The 17385-nt window shown below is 41.0% G+C and overlaps 1 protein-coding gene across 7 annotated transcripts; it reads right to left on the bottom strand.

Moving 5' to 3' along the window:
- Positions 1-235: 235 nt before the first annotated feature.
- ZNF226 (zinc finger protein 226) lies at positions 236-12810 on the bottom strand. Of its 7 annotated transcripts, XM_054538477.2 has the most exons (7): positions 12736-12810; positions 12071-12121; positions 11091-11173; positions 7802-7862; positions 5657-5783; positions 4922-5014; positions 236-2414 (listed from the first exon to the last, which is right to left on the bottom strand). In XM_054538477.2, the coding sequence occupies exons 4-7, from the start codon at positions 7814-7816 to the stop codon at positions 247-249; spliced, it is 2403 nt and encodes an 800-aa protein (XP_054394452.2). In that variant the 5' UTR covers positions 7817-7862; positions 11091-11173; positions 12071-12121; positions 12736-12810; the 3' UTR covers positions 236-246.
- Positions 12811-17385: the final 4575 nt, after the last annotated feature.

The following is a 17385-nucleotide window of genomic DNA, read 5'->3' as shown; positions in this document are numbered from 1 at the left end:
CACTTAACTTTGGCATGTCCACCACGATACTTTTATAAAAGGCCTGAGAAAAATTTCACTCTAACACCCCTCTTCTAAGTAACATTTTATAAAGGTCAAGGTTCTGACTAAAGAAGCCCTTGCTATGCTAATCATAAAGATTGTTTCGTTGTCTTTGGACCACTGGGACATGAGGAGCTACGGCTGAAACACTGACTTTGAGACGATAACCAGAAGAATTCAAATGACACGAGTCTTCACAAAGAATCATTTTATAGATTTTTTTTCCTGTGTGGATTCTCTGATGTTCTTACCACCCCTATTATTTTTATAGGATTTATCGCCAACATGGATTCTGTGATGAATTGTAAGATTTGATCGCCAACTGAAGCTCTTACCACATATCTCACATTTATAAGGTTTCTCCCCAGTGTGAACTCGCTGATGAGATTGTAGTTGTGAAGACCGACTGAAGACTTTACCACACACATCACATTTGTATGGTTTCTCTCCTGTGTGGACACTCTGATGAAGTTGAAGACTTGAGGCCTGACTGAAGTACTTATCACACTCCCCACATTTATACGGTTTTTCTCCTGTGTGCACCCTCTGATGCATGTCAAGATTCAAGCTCCACTTGAAGCCCTTCCCACACTCATCACATTTGTATGGCTTATCTCCAGTGTGGACTTTTTGATGGGCTTGAAGATGTGCACTCCGACCGAAACTCTTCCCACATTCTTCACATTTGAATGGTTTTTCTCCACTGTGGACTCTCTGATGGGCCAAAAGATTTGAGGCCTGCCTGAAGACCTTCCCACACTCCTCACAATTATATGGTTTCTCTCCTGTGTGGATTCTACAGTGAATTTTAAGATCTGCTCTACGACTAAATCCCTTGCCACACTCTTCACATTTGTATGGTTTCTCACCCGTATGGATCAGCTGGTGAATCTGAAGTCGTGAGCTCTGATTGAAACCCTGCCCACACTCCTCACACTTAAAAGGTTTCTCTATACTGTGGGCCTTCTGATGGATTTGAAGATACGAACTTTGACTGAAGCCCTTCCCACATATCTCACATTTATAGGGTTTCTCTCCTGTGTGGACCACTAGATGAACTTGATAATGGGAATTCCTCCTGAAGCTCTTCCCACACTCACTGCATTTGTATGGCTTCTCTCCAGTGTGCACTCTCTGATGGGCTTGAAGATTTGAACTCAGAGTAAAGCCTTTCCCACATACAGTACATACGTATGACTTCTCTCCAGTGTGGACTCCCTGATGGGCCTGAAGACTTGAAGGCCGACTAAAGCCTTTACCACATTCCTCACATTTATAGGGTTTTTCTCCTGTGTGGACTCTCTGATGAATGTAAAGATTTGAGCTACAAATGAAGCCCTTACCACACTCCTCACATTTGTATGGTTTCTCTCCTGTATGAACTCTTTGATGGGATTGAAGATGTGAATTCCGACTGAAGCTCTTACCACATGCATCACATTTGAATGGCTTCTCCCCGGTGTGGAGTCTCTGATGGTCCTGAAGATGAGAGGCCTGACTGAAGGCCCTCCCACACTCCTCACAATTATAAGGTTTCTCTCCCGTGTGGACCTTACAATGAACATTAAGTGCTGATCTACGACTGAAACCTTTCCCACATTGCTTACATTTGTATGGTTTCTCTATCACGTGGACTTTCTGATGGGTCTGTAGATGAGCGCCCTGACTGAATTCCTTATCACACTTAAGTTTTTCTCCCACATTTACTTTCTGATGAACAGGAAGAACTGAGCTGTAACAGAAGCCTTTTCCACGCTCAACACATGTAAGAGACTTCTCTCCTGATTGTAACTGCTGATGAAGATCAAAGCTGGAGAGATCACCGAAGGGTTTTTTACACTCATTACACTGGTAAGATTTCTGTCCTGTGTGAATCATGCTATTCTGATCAAATGTCAAAATCTTCATGTTGTCTTTTTTGTAATCATTGGGTCTATAAGATTTTTCACTTTTGTGTACTCTATGACCATCATGATGTGAAATCCAACCAATGGGATTAACACCCTTCTTACATTGACATAATTTATTTTTTATGGAAATCTGCTGATCTCTGTTCAATCTCTGTGACTCAGTCAGGAATGTTTTCCTCCAAGAATCCTGGGTTCTCAAGATAGGAAACTCTGGATTCCCAGTATTATTGGGACCATCTGCTTTATTTACTAAATAGTTCTCATCTTCAGAAATTTGAATAGACAGTTCTGTCCCTACCTGGCAAGGGAAATCACCTTGTTTGTGAAACTGATAATTATTGATCATGGAGTCTTGACACCTGGTTAAGTCATTTGCAATTTGTTGCCAGATTTGCCAGCAAGAAAGCTCTTCTTCTGATTCTCTGTCTTGAACAGTAATTAACTTACTTTGATTTTTCTCTCCTGTAAGGACAAAGGATTCAGAGAGATAGTGAATTTTTTTGTTCAAAGATTTAAGATTTCACACTGAGGACAGAGTAAAAGACTTTAATGAGCCTTGGGATAGTTCTGCTCATCTTTTGTGACACATTTGAAGTTTCTGGTTTACATACTGACAGAAACCAAGAGATGGTCCACCAAGCTCCCAATTGCTAAGCACTAATGAAACCCATTTAAAAATACAACTATTGACATACTATCTAAATTTTTTACTCCATGTCTTTCCTACCATAATATGGTATCAATAAGGAAAAACATTTCGTAGTGCTCACAGTTTACAACCACAGCCCAGAAGTTACTGCTCGGCAGTTATTCATAGTCACTCAAGGAATGTATGCATATATGAATCCTTCCAACATTTCTTCATATATAAATGACTTCCAACATTTCTTCTAACTTCAAATCCAAGTTTAAGTTTGAGCCAGGTCATAGAGCAAAAGAGCTTTTACAAGTAAGGTATCTGAAATACAAAAAGAACTAGAAAGTACAGTTTTGCTGCAAAGTTGAAAAGCTGTACCTGAGGTAGGGGTACACCAAGTGAGTTACTGCTGAAGAGAAAAATCAAAGTTGATAATCACTTGGGGTGAAAGGAAAGCATGAAGACCTATGCACTGGATCCTTCTAAGGCTTTTGCACTGAGTCAAAATTGGAAGGCTAGCAAAGAATGCTGTCTCTTTGACAGCAAGGTATGGAAAGTTTCTGGATGTAGATATGTTTGTCTTTAACAAGAATGTTTTCCAAATTGACAAAGTGGTCTATTAGTCAATTGTGAAATAAATTTAATAGCTTGTGATATTTAGGAAAAAAAACAGATAAAGTATATCAGAATAATCACAAGCAGTAATGGTGTCATTACATAAAAGGCCTTCTAAAGACATATAGATAAGCCTACACAATATAAATGTTTGAGAGGCAACAATGTAAGATCCATTTCTTTTTATGAATGTGGACTTTGGAAGAAGCAAATGGGATGCAACTGTGCAAACTTTTTAAGGGAAAGGCTAATGCTCGTGTCCTGGTTTTTAGTTTTACTTTTTCTTTCCTGATATAAGGGATAAGGAAATCGAATTTTATTCCCTTCTGTGGGGGAATACTTAAGAAACAGAAATAAAAGTCCTTATTGTAAAATATTCCCTCCCCGAATGAATATGCTCTGCTACAAATGCTCAAAGAAAGTCATAAGGACAGCATGTTATTCAGTTTGGTTACAACTATGACACTATAGGTTCCCTAAGATATGGGTCAACTTGTACAGACAGGCAAACACATGCAAACACACACACACACATTCACAAAGAGAAATCAGAATTAGGTTAGGAATTCATTGGAAGACAAAAAATATTTTGCAATATCCTTTATGCTGATTTGTTCACCACCTATTAGTTACCTCCATGGAAGACAGATTTCCATTAACTCATTTATTCAACTAATATTTATAGTGTCTCTGCCATATACCAGGACTATTCTAAGCACTGAGGAGACAGAAACAAATAGATAAAATTCCTCCACTCCTGGAGATTACACTCCAGTGAGGAGACAAAGGTGGTAAGTCACTAAACAAAAACATATATGAGGTGATAATCAGTGCTTACACACAATATAAGGCAGTGCACAGAGAGTAAATGGAAAGACTGTGTTTTTAATAGGGTGGTCAGAGGAGTTCTTTTTTTTTTTGACAGTCTCGCTTTATCGCCCAGGCTGGAGTGCAGTGGCACAATCTCAGCTCACTGCAACCTCTGCCTCCTGGGTTCACACCATTCTGCCTCAGCCTGCCGAGTAGCTGGGACTACAGGCGCCCACCACCACGCCCAGCTAATTTTTTGTATTTTTAGTAGAGACAGGGTTTCACCATGTTAGCCAGGTTGGTCTCGATCTCCTGACCTCATGATCTGCCCACCTCGGCCTCGCAAAGTGCTGGGATTACAGGCGCAAGCCACCGTGCCCAGCCGAGGCCTTTCTTATAATACTAAAACTGAGCTAAGAACTGAATGAAGAAGGGACCAGAAGGATTATAGGTAAAAGATTATTTCAGGCAGAGAGAAGAACACACACAGGGCTGTAAGGCAGAAGCAGCCTTGATAGGTCTGAAAAGCAAGAGGGAGGACAATGTGGCTGGAATTCACAGAAAGAGAGAGAGTATAGAAGATATATTTAGAGAGGTAGTAGGGATGAAAAGCACACCGTGTAAGACTCTGTCAGCCACATTACGTGGATTTTACTCTGTAAAATAAGTCACAGAGAATTTTGAGCAGAACAACATAGTCTGACACAAGGTAACAAAAACTCACTTTGCCACTTAAAGAACAGAATGTAAGAGGAGAGGGGTGGGAGCAGGGCAAGCAGTACAAAGGGTGTTGCAATAATCCAGGAAAGACAGCTGGCAATTTGGACCAGGTGATGGCAACAAGGCTAATGAGAAGCAAAGCAGATGGACAGTTAACTATAAGAACTCACAACTGTTTGGTTTTTACCTAAATTTCCCTGTCTTCGGGTTGCTGTCGTCACTATCCAAAGCTGCTCATTTCTTTCTATAGGTGATACATCTTGTTTGAAGGGTTGATGCCCTGTGAAAATGCCAAATCACAAGTTGAAAATGAACATATTAGAGTTAAAATACACTGGAAATCTGAGTTGCAACTGCACATTCAAGACACTGAAAGCAGTGTTTTTCAAACTTTTATTTAAATCGTGACTCAGTAAAGAAACACCATTTATTTCATGACCCAGACACACATGCGTAAATACATATTATGAAAACCAAGTCTGAATAACCTATTTTTAACTAATGTCTGTTTTCATTAAATCTCCCATTGGTTCTCACATCACTCAAGCAATTGGCCAGTTTTTGCTGCAGTGTGTGCCATTCTTCCTAAGGAGTTCTAGTATTTTCTGCCCTATTTTATTTCATTAAAATCTGCTGGTGGCATTCAATAAATTGGTTTTATAATTCAATATTGGGACAGGTGTAAAACATGAAAAAGAACAGACAAGGCATAGCAGTATTCTGTTCATTTATAGTTCTTCTATAAATCACAAATGAAAAAGACCTAAAATATTCTGTTCAGAAAGACCAGAAACATCCAGTGTCTCTGCATCCCATAAAAATTAGGAAAGTCAGGTTCCCACACTCAGGGAACCATTTCAAGGGCCACAAAGCCTTAAAACTCCAAGGGCACAAAGATATTCCAGAGAGAGGCTGTCCTCACCCACTGACAGCAGGTTCCTAAAGTTCTCCACCATCACATCTCGGTACAGCTTCCTCTGGGCAGGGCCCAGCAGCCCCAACTCCTCCTCCGTGAAGGCCACAGCCACGTCCTTGAAGGTCACTGCTTCCTGCAACAAAAACACATGACCTCAATCTTACAACCAATGTCCACTGGAAGATGGGTAACACTGAGAAGGTGAAGAGAACAGGTGGAAAGTTGTTCTGGATGCCGAGCCATTTGTAGATTTCCCAGCCCTTCTCCTGTCTTGCCAATGCCATACACTGACTTACCAAAAGTGCTGCTGTGAAAAAGAAAGCTTTGTATATTTACTGGATGCTCTCAGTGAGTACTCTTATAAGGGAATTTCCTAGAACTGTTACCTGCTGAACCTAAAACATTGCCAATTTCCCCAGAAAGGTTCACCAATTTAGTCCCAATAGTGTCTGATAGCACCTGCCTTCCTACTGAGGTGGGAGCCAAGTGAGCAGTGTCATATGTGGAAATAAACCTAAAGGGCATGTCAGGTTTCTGAATGAAGGACTCTTTCTCTCTGTCCTCCTGTCTTGGTCTTTCACTTGAATATAATACACTGATCCCAGATCTTTAGTTTTCCATGTGAACTTGAGCACGTTCCTGATTTTTCACAAGCCCTTTTCTATTTATGTTTAAAATGGAGACAAAACAAAGAATCTCTTCATAGTTGCTGTGAGGTATCAATACAGGGGCAGAGTGTAAGTGCTTGGCAAATCCTTTCCTACCACTAGGCATTTTAAATTAAGGTCACATATTACTTTGACTAACAAAAATATTCAAAGGGAAGAAGACCAGTAAACACACAGGGTATGGCTGAGGCATGGGGAAGACAGAATCTAGCTCTTGTAGTAAAAAAAAAAGTCTAATTTTTTTCTGGGTGAAGCAGCTGTTAAATCTTGACACACTGTGCCATATTTGAATATTCTATCAAAAAACATCTTAAGTACCACACACAAAACATACCTTTTCAATTCTGAATACCTAATGTTACGGATTTTAAAAGGCAGTATTTTTCAAAATTGATTTTTTCAGAAAAAGTTAAATGCAAGAAAACACTGTAGTTCCTAAAACAGTAAAAATCCTACACTAACTGTATATAGAGAATAGTTTAAAAGCTGGATACATAAATTTGATAGAAATACAACAAAAATAAATGTTATAAATGTAAGAAATGTAAAATTATATGTATGTTATGAATGCCAATATATAATTACAAGTACATACAATGAAGAGATTACGGAAATAAGATATTTTTCATTTCTATTAATTTTTTTTTCTTTTTTTTTTTTTGAGACAGAGTCTTGCTCTATTGCCCAGGCTAGAGTAGTGGCACAATCTCGGCTCACTGCAACCTTTGCCTTCCAAATTTAAGTGATTCTCCTGCCTCAGCCAACTGAGTAGCTGAGATTACAAGTGTGCACCGCCACACCCGGCTAATTTTTTTATTTTTTATTTATTTATTTTTTTGAGACGGAGTCTTGCTCTGTCGACCTGGCTGGAGTACAGTGGCACGATCTCTGCTCACTGCAAGCTCCGCCTCCCAGGTTCAGGCCATTCTCCTCTCTCAGCCTCCCAAATAGCTGGGACTACAGGTGCCTGCAACCACACCTGGCTAATTTTTTGTATTTTTAGTAGAGACGGGGTTTCACTATGTCAGCCAGGATGGATGGTCTCCAACTCCTGACCTCGTGATCCGCCTGCCTCTGCCTCCCAAAGTGCTGGGATTACAGGTGTGAGCCACCATGCCTGGCCTAATTTTTGTATTTTTAGTAAAGATGAGGTTTCACCATGTTGGCCAGGCTGTTCTCAAACTCCTGACCTCAAGTGATCCCACCCCCTGCCTCGGCCTCCCAAAATGCTGGGATTACAGGTGTGAGCCACTGCGCCCACCCATCATTTCTATTAATTTTTCTACCTTTATTTGTAAAATAAAAATGATGAAATAAAACCAAAACCAAAACCAGCTAAACTTAAACGGGACAAAATAAGCACCTAGCACACTCAACAGGTTCTCAAATGCCTTGACTCTTACTTGAAAAAGAAAAACCTGGTCCCATCTGTTAAGTACTAAAATGGTATTTTTAACAGCTGGGAAAGGCAAGCTCTACTCACCTTGAACATATTCATTTTTAATTCTTCCTTCTGGGGAAGTGCAGAGTCCTAAGAAGCTGAACTAGGAAAGAAGAGAAAAATAAATCAAAACTGGGTAAGTCGGTTGCTAATCCACGTGGCTGCTCTTTAGGAATTAGCAAAGGTGTGTGCTTCTTGGGATGGCTGCAGCTTTATGTGGCTTTTAAGCAGATTATGACATGGATCCCAGATATCCATCTACCCCTTTCAGCAGTAGTTCAGAACCAGGCTAACCACACAGTGGCCTCACTGCCCATGTGCCTGTAATTGCACACCAGTAATTCTTATTCTGAGTATGGCATAAATTGAGACAATATAAGTCCAGTAGGCCTGGAACTGATATGCACGGGTTAAAATCCTGACACTAAAAGTGTCACCTTGGGGAAACTATTAACATCTCTTTACCTTACTTCTGTCATCTGCAAGTGGTAAAGAATAACAGTACCAACCTCATCGGATTGCTGGAAGGTAGAAAGCTCTTACAACACAGTCAGGTATCTTATTTATTTGCAACTGCAATAAGTAGAAGATAGTCTACGGTTTGAAATTATCCTTAAAAATATAATTTCCACCAACAGAATATTATAAGATAGTTGGAGTTCACAGGTTGTTGCTATGTCACGTGAAAGTATCTTATAGCTTCTGAAAAACATCTCGTCGTCTTTCCAATAATTTGCTAACACTGAACTAATAAAACCTAAGATACTGCAATTAAAAAACACCGTTTGATAATCCATACCTAACTTAAATTAAAAAGGCAGGAACCTGGCCAGGCACAGTGGCTCATGCCTGTAATCCTACTAGCACTTTGGGAAACTGAGACAAGCAGATTACTTACAGTCAGGAGTTGAAGACAAGCCTGGCCAACAAGATGAAACCCTGTCTTTACTAAAAAGACAAAAATTTGCTGGACATGGTGGCAGGCACCTGTAATCCCAGCTACTTGGGAAGCTGAGGCACAAGAATTGTTTGAACCCAGGAGGTGGAGGTTGCAGTCAGCTGAGACTGCCCCACTGCACTCCGGCCTGGACGACAGAGTGAGACTCTGTCTCAAAAAAAAAAAAAAAAAAAAAGGAAAATGGAGGAACCTGAGTCTGTACTGTTATAAACAAAAGAATGTGTAATAAATAAATGGGTGACAAAAGAAAGCTCCTATAGAACACATAAACTAATAAAGGTAGAATGAAAGATAACTAGAACATCATCAATAGCTGCTAAAAACTGGTGAAAGTTTGGTGAGGAATAAGATGGCTACATAGTCTCAAAGTATTAAGTGCAAAAGGAAAAAGGTAACCTGGCAGACATTTTATCCAAAAAAACAAAGTTGAGATCACTAGTGGGACAAACCCACAAACCAACATTTGACTCCTATGATGCACTGAGAAGGATGCCTCACTACTTTTATGGCATCTCTGCTGACAATGCATAGCCTGAATTTAATCATGAATAAATATTAAGGAAACAAAAAGAAAGAACATTTTACAAATAATTTCTCAATACTCTACAAAGATATCAAGAGCAAATAAGAAATAAAGTCTGAGGAATCATTCTAGACTAAAGGTGACTAATGAAACCAAAACTAAGTGCAATGCATACAATTAGACCGGAAACTCACCTGGGGGAAGAAATTACTTTCAAAGTCTTTAATGGGAAAATGGAATAAGTTTAAATACAAACTGTGGGTTAGATAACAGTAAGTTATCAATGTAACTAATTTCATTTTGATCACTATCTCTAGCTTGCTCTCAAATGCTTCAGCAAAAAGACAAAAACAAAATATAAGTATGACAAAGTTGTGAAAGCAAAAAGACAAAAAAAACTGCTTTGACAACTAACAGCAGCAACAACCAGAACCTGGTGTTTTCAATTTATAAACAAGAATGACACAGGTCTACTCAGTGATCATGGTGAAAAAGAAAAAAACAAAACAGCTTGTAACACAGAGAGAAATACATTTCTACATTGACAAAAATAGCCAAATAATTGCCTCTTCCATCTAACATGACCACTTTGTTATCAGTGACAACTCCAATCTCGTTATTTCCCCACCTCCAACATAAAAATTACAACAGTCTGATCAAATTACTACTGCTTCTTCACAGCATCCAATCCAGAACAAACCCACTGCCTAAAACTCTCCCCAACTCAGCTAACATAAACCAAAACCCTATAACCAGGGTCCTCCTAATTGCCTCTTACCAAGACACCCCATGCATGTGTGTGCTCCTTGGATGCAGCAAGCTAAAACAAACTTAATGGTTGTTGGTTACAGGTATGTTCCTGGTGATGGCTGATGGTCATCAACAGAGCAAACAGGGAAAACATAACAACATAGCAAACAAACAAACATAACTGGTGAATCTGGGTGAAGAGCATACGAGATTTCCCTACACTATTATTTTTGCAGCTTTTCTACAAGTTTGAAATTATATTTTTAAAAAAAGTTGGCTGGGCACAGTGGCTCATGCCCATAATCCCAACACTTTGGGAGGCTGAGGTGGGTGGATCACCTGAGGTCAGGAGTTCGAGACCAGCCTGGCAAACATGGTGGAACCCCATCACTACTAAAAATACAAAAAAATTAGCCGGGTGTGGTGGCAGGTGCCTGTAATCTCAGCTGTTCGGGAGGTTGAGGCAGGAGAATCGTTTGAACCTGGGAGATGGAGGTTGCAGTGAGCCGAGATCACGCCATTGCACTCCAGCCTGGGCAACAAAAGTGAAACTCTGTCTCAAAAAAAAAAAAAAGTTAAAGAAATTAGGAAAGTCATTAATCACAATAATAATGATGACGAGATGATGACAACTATGGCAATAATATCTAACGTTAATTAACAATAACTAGGTAGCTGATCTTCCCACTTCAGGCAGAAGGCCTCCAGTACAAAAGATGCAAGGAATCTACTCCCCAAAGCCTGGGAGAAATAGATCTTCAGGACTCTAGGTTCTTCCATTTTGACTCTAGACTTGACAGCTGCCTTCTACTCATGTCATGGTTTTTGCAAAGAAACTTGACAGTTAATATTTAGTGGGAAAGAAAAATCACTGGACTGAGTAGGGTTCTAGTATGGCCAGCTCAGTTTTATCTGTGACATCTGGCAGGGTCAGTTTTCTAGTCCTGAGTTTCCAGATAAGACCTTTTCCTGAGCTTCTCAAACTTTAACATGCACCTCAATCACCTTGGGATCTTGTTGAAATGCAGATTTCTGGGTCCTATCTGCAAAAATGCTAAATCAGAAGGTCTTGGGTAGGACTCAAGAATGAGCCTTTCTACCTGGGTGATGCCAATGTTGCTGCTTTGTGGACCACAGTTTGAGTAGTGTTGCACTGTACTCAGTCCCTCTCCCAAAACAGCTCCTAATAAACAGAAATATATACAAGAAAAACTTGACAAAAGGCACTAAACTATAGTTGTTATCTTTATACCCTAAGGTCATGGGGAATTTACATTTTTTAAATATATTTCCGTGTTTTCCATGATTATGTGTTACCTCTATATTATTTGAAACAAATAAAACTAATAATTGAGAAAACTATTTTTAAAAACTCTTTTCTTTTTTTGAGACAGAATCTTGCTCAGTTGCCGAGGCTGGAGTGCAGCGGTGTGATCTCAGCTCACTGCAACCTCACCTCCTGGGTTCAAGCGATTCTCCTGCCCCAGCCTCCCAAACTCCTGGGATTACAGGTGTTCGCCACCACGCCTGGCTAATTTTTGTATTTTTAGTAGAGATGGGGTTTCGCCCTGTTGGCCAGACTGGTCTCAAACTCCTGGCCTCAAGTGATCTGCCCGCCTCAGACTCCCAAAGTGCTGGGATTACAGGCGTCAGCCACCGCGCCCAGCCACTATTTTTTAAAACTCATAGAATAGCCCAAACCTTGAGCAAAGTCCCCACAGTGAAGTCCCAACCTATTTTCACATGATACTAGCCAGCTGCCTATGGCTCATGCAGAACATACCAAAGAAAACTCAAGTCTAGACTCAGACTGCCTCGGTTTCAATGCTAGCTCTGCCTCCTACTAGCTAGGTGGCTATGAGCAAACAAGTTATGTTCTTATGTCTCAGTCTCCTCGGAAAAAAGAGTATCACTTCACAGAGCCACTGTATAGTGGAAAGGTGTTCATTTGTATAAACCCCTTAGAATGGAACTTAGCAACTAACGCTAAATTATAATCACTTCTCATGCCCAAATACATGACCCCACACATTCTCTGATTTATGTGAATAAAACAAGAATAACAACAAGTCTTACTCACATGGGGTTCTGCTGCCTCCTCCTCTGTGCAGTGCTTTTTGAGAAGTCAGGGCTGGGGAAGAAAAACAGGCTGTGAAATAACCAGGACTGTGTCTCCATCCCCGATACATCACAGTGGCATCTCCCAGTACCAGTTACAAGCAACCCTCTCCTTCCTAAAAAGAGGTCAGGGACAATCCAGCTTCATGGACTCACAGAAGTTCGCCACAAAATGGGAGTTTCTAGGGAAATTATAGTAGTATTGGTAATTCACGTGCCAGGCAGTTTTACACTTTTTGTATTACCTCGTTTTCTCTCAAACCATTCTATTAGGAAGTTACTGCTTTTATTTTCCTTCAGAACAGCAAACGAAGGCACAGGGATTAACTAACTCGCTCAATGTGATACTGTATGAAGTGGTAGGGCTGGCTCATTAAGTGGGGGAGTCACAATGAGGGAGCGAACAACCCCACAGAGCTTCAAACCCGACGAAGCATCACCCCAGCCGCCCCAAGCCAGTACGCCCCCAATGCAAACAAGCTCCGCCCAGGGAAACGCAAAAGAGCACCCTGGCCCCTCAAACCTCCGCTCTTAGCCGCTACTCCTTTTTTTCCCCAAACAAAAGACCGCTAGCTGCTGACCACAAGTGCATTTCGGGGAAGTTTGAAAGGTTCCTGAGAAGCTGACCTGAATCACCAAAGCCAGGGAAAAGATGGCTGCTACGTCGTCTTCCTGGGCGGAAGTGCCTGCGAGTATCAGGAGGACCTGGACTACACTTCCCAGAATTCCACAGCACTGCCTTCCTCGAGCCGGAAGTGCCTACAACTACCTGGAACGATTGGACCTACAGTTCCCAGGATTCCGCAGGGAAAACATTTACAGCTTTACTGCAACTGAGCTATACGCCACTACACGGAACTCCGGACTACATATCACAGAATGCTGGAGTTGGGGGAAAAACAGAACAGTACCGCCCTCCTGGACTACACTTCCGGAATGTCCAAGCCTTCTGATGTGGAAGTGTCCAACTACCTTGAGCTCCTGGTTTTCATTTCCCAGAATCCCTCACTTCTCTTTAGGTATTATTATGGTCTGAGTGTTTATGGCCCCCACCAAATTCGTATGTTTAAATCCTAACTCCCAAGATGATGGTATTAGGAGGTGGAACCTATGGGACGTGATCAGATCAAGAAGGCAATGCCCTAATGAATAGGATTAATGCTCTCTTATAAGTGGCCTGAGGGAGCTCCTTTGCCTCTTTAGTTATGTGAGGACACAGCCAGAATGACCATGTATGACTTAGAAAGCGGGACCTCACCAGACACTGAATCTGCTGGCACCCGATCTTGGGCTTATGTGCCAGCAATTTCACTCCTAAGTAAATACGCAAGAGAACTGAAACATATCCACACAAAAACTTGTTCTAAAAAAGTTCATAGCAGCATTAGTCATAATAGTCAAAAAGTGGAGAAGACCTGATGTCCATCAGCTGATGAGTGGATTAACAAAATGTGGTCTAGCCATATAATGCAATATTATTTAGTAATGTGAATGAACAAAATATTGATTTATGTTATAACATAGATGAACTCTGACGACATTATGCCAGATGAAAGAAGCCAGACACAAGATACCATATATGGTATGATTCCATTTATATCAAATGTGCAGAATAGGCAAATCCATAGAGACAGAAAGTAAATTAGTTGTTTCCATGGCTGGGGAGATGTAGTTGGGAATGGGGAGTGACTGTTAATACGTAGGGTTTTTTTTTTTTTTCTTACTTTTTTAGAGACAGCGTCTTGTTATGTTTCCCAGAATGGAGTACAGTGGCTATTCACAGGCATGATCATAGCACACTGCAGCCTTAAATTCTTGGGCTCAAGTGATCCTCCCGCCTCAGCCCCCTGGGTAGTTGAGACTACAGGCATGCACCACCACACCCAGCTCATGTAGGGGATTTCTTTTGGGAGCAGATGAAAGAGTTCTAGGATTAGATAGTGGTAATCATTGCATAATATTGTGGATCTTTTCAAAGATAGAAAAATGTTATGTGACAATATCCCCTAAAGCGTTAAAATGTAGCTAAACTCAAAGCTAAGACAGGGAAATCCCAAGGGCCAAAGATGAACAGGCAAGTCAAGCCCACAGATGGCAAAACTGAATGATCCCACAAGGGCTGGGTATACTAGGTAAGAGCTAAGAAATTAATCTTGTGTGTGGATGGGAGTTAGAGTAGCCATGCATTTTGGGAGACATGAACTATACAATACTACAAATGAAACAGTTCTCTCCTCTTGACTGTGAACAAACAACAACCAACCAAAAACAAAGCCAGATAGCTCCCAGCTTCTACAGCTGTCTTGTGACTAACCTGAAAACTCTGGTCATGAGGAGGGTAGATGTAGACTGTACCTACAGTCTTATCAGTTATGGGGTGGAAGGGCAAGAAATTATTTGGTTTAGTCTACTAGTTTTGGTTACAAATTACCTTGAAGGAAGATGACCTAATGTGGTATCTGGTGATACGAAGAAAGAAAAAGAAAGAAAAGAATATAGGTACTGGATTTCTGAAGCCCTTTGTTCAGAAAAGAGTTAACATAGGCCTGAGATGGTTATACTTAAAAGGCCTGCTTGCAACATGCTATAGTTTGATGGTGTTCCCTTGTTAAAACTTAATCCCTTCTTGCTCTTTTATCGCTTCCACCATATGAGGACATAACATCTGTCTCCTCCAGAGGATGCAGCAACTAGCTGCCATATTGGAAGCAGAGAGCAGCAGTCCTCACCAGACGTTAAACCTGCCAGCATCTTGACCTTGGACTTCCCAGCCTCAAGCACTGTGACAGATAAACTTATATGGTTTATAAATTACCTAATCTGTGGTATTCTGTTACAGCAGCACAAGATACAAGGTTAGCCCTTGACTGGTGTCTGGGAACTTGAATTTCAGGAGGATTTCCACAATTCCCTGATAAGAGTGGCTCACCATGCCCCGGCTATTTGTATAATGCGATTTATGCTGAATTCCTTTTGGGAATCTAGAATTTTGGCCCAAGCTGGCCTATGTGACCAGTTCCAAAACAAAACACAACGTAGTGCCTAGGGCACTAAGTCTCCATTGAGCTTACTGGGTAGACATTTCACATGTTACAATTCAATGCTGAAAAAACAGTACATCATGAATGATTCTACAGGGAGTGGATTATTGGAAGCTTGTACCTGATTTCTTCTGGACTTCATCCCGTGCACATTTTCCCTTTGCTCAACTGACTTGGTATCTTTTACTATAATAAATCATAGTGACTATGATAACATAGGGTGTCTTGAGTCCTCCTAGTGAATTACAAGAATGTGAAGGTGGTATTATCAATCCCAGCATACCATGCAAATTGAGGTAGTATGGACCTTAATGAGTAGCAAGCATCCAGTGAAGGTATACTGAAGAAAATCAATAGTGGAAAAAAGTCTCCCCAGTTAGATATAATTTATTGAGTAAAGCCCTTTAATCCAGCAGTTCACAACCTTTTTGGCACAGGGGACCAGCTTTGCAGAAGACAATATTTTTCCACAAGGTGAGGTGGGGGGATGGGGATGGTATGGGGATGATTCAAGCACATTACATTTATCATTTTATTCTCACAAGGAGTGAGCAACTTAGATCCTTTCTTTAAAAAAAAAAAAAAAAGAGTTTCACTCTTGTTGCCCAGGCTGGAGTGCAATGGCACAACCTCAGCTCACTGCAACTTCCATCTCCTGGGTTCAAGTGATTCTCCTGCCTCAGTCTCCCAAGTAGCTGGGATTACAGGCACCTGCCACCATGCCTGGCTAATTTTTGTATTTTTAGTACAGATGGGGTTTCACTATATTGGCCAGGCTGGTTTCCAACTCCTGACCTCAGGTGATCTGCCCACCTCAGCCTCCCAAAGTGCTGGGATTAAAGGCATGAGCCACTGCGCCTGGCTGCAACGTAGATCCTTCACATGCATAGTTCACAATAGGTTTCATGCCACTGATCTGACAGAAGGCAGAACTCAGCTTTGCTCACTTGCCCACTGCTCACCTCTTGCTGTCTGGCCCTGTTCCTAACAGGGTCTGTGGCCCAGGGGTTAGGGACCCATGCTTTAATCAACTACACTGAAAATATCACCATCATGTCCAAGGAATATGGAATGTCATTCAAACCCACTCTTTGTCCTTACTGGTTCCACATCCAGTAAGTGGATTGCACTATATTCTCCTCTTATGCACACTTTTTCCTCAGTGAACATTTTTAAACATACCTCCCTAACATATGTATACCACTTTGTTTTCATTTCCAGGATTCTCTCTGTGTTATAGATTAATGCTTTTAAAAATGTAGCAAGCAAGGCTGGGAGCAGTGGATCATGCCTGTAATCCCAGCACTTTGAGAGGCCGAGGCGGGCAGATCACTTGAGGTCAGGAGCTTGAGACCAGCCTGGCCAACATGGTGAAACCTCGTCTCTACTAAAAATAAAAAATTTAGGCCGGGCGCGGTGGTTCACGCCTGTAATCCCAGCACTTTGGGAGGCCAAGGAGGGCAGATCACAAGGTCAAGAGATTGAGACCATCCTGGCCAACATGGTGAAACCCCGTCTCTACTGAAAATACAAAAATTAGTTGGGCGTGGTGGCGCACACCTGTAGTCCCAGCTACTCAGGAGGCTGAGGCAGGAGAATTGCTTGAATCTGGGAGGCAGAGGGTGCAGTGAGCTGAGATTGCGCCACTGCACTCCAGCCTGGCAACAGAGTGAAATTCTGTCTCAAAAAAAAAAAAAAAAAACTTAGTTGGACATAGTGGCATGCCCCTGTAATCCCAGCTATTCGGGAGGCTGAGGCAGGACAATCGTTTGAATTCGTGAAGCAGAGGTTGCAGTGATTCAAGATTGCACCACTGCACTCCAGCCTGGGCAACAGAGACAGACTCCGTCTCAAAAAAAAAAAAAAAAAAAAAAAAAAAAGAAGTGTAGCAGGCATTAATTGCAAAGATACAGTTGTTCACACTCATCCATTTATCCATGTATTCAGAGAATTTTTTTGTTTTTAAAATTGGCTTCCAGAATCTATTACTTAATTATGATCTTATGTGCCATATAATGATACAGAACAATCATATTTTGAAGGGATTATCATATAGCACTTTTCAAAATTCTAATGTACATAATTTACTGCTTTGGTAATAGTGATGTTCAATAAGAAATTAAAATGTAATTTATGGAATCATAAAATGGAAAAACACCACAAAATGCTCATTGCAAGAGAAAATTGCTAAAAAAAAAAGTATCCTTTACACATTATCTTATGCATGTACATACAC

This window comes from Pongo abelii, chromosome 20 (genome assembly GCF_028885655.2).
Source record: "Pongo abelii isolate AG06213 chromosome 20, NHGRI_mPonAbe1-v2.0_pri, whole genome shotgun sequence".
NCBI lineage: Eukaryota > Metazoa > Chordata > Mammalia > Primates > Hominidae > Pongo > Pongo abelii.
This window is presented reverse-complemented; position numbering and strand designations above follow the sequence as displayed.

Bases quoted from the DNA above. Each gene is read 5' to 3' on its own strand.
- ZNF226 (XM_054538477.2), bottom strand. The intron at 5,015-5,656 runs GTGAGGACAGCC...GCATTTTCACAG, and splicing joins TAGGAACCTGCTGTCAGTGG to GGCATCAACCCTTCAAACAA. The intron at 2,415-4,921 runs GTAAAAACCAAA...TTGTCCTTACAG, and splicing joins CCGAAGACAGGGAAATTTAG to GAGAGAAAAATCAAAGTAAG.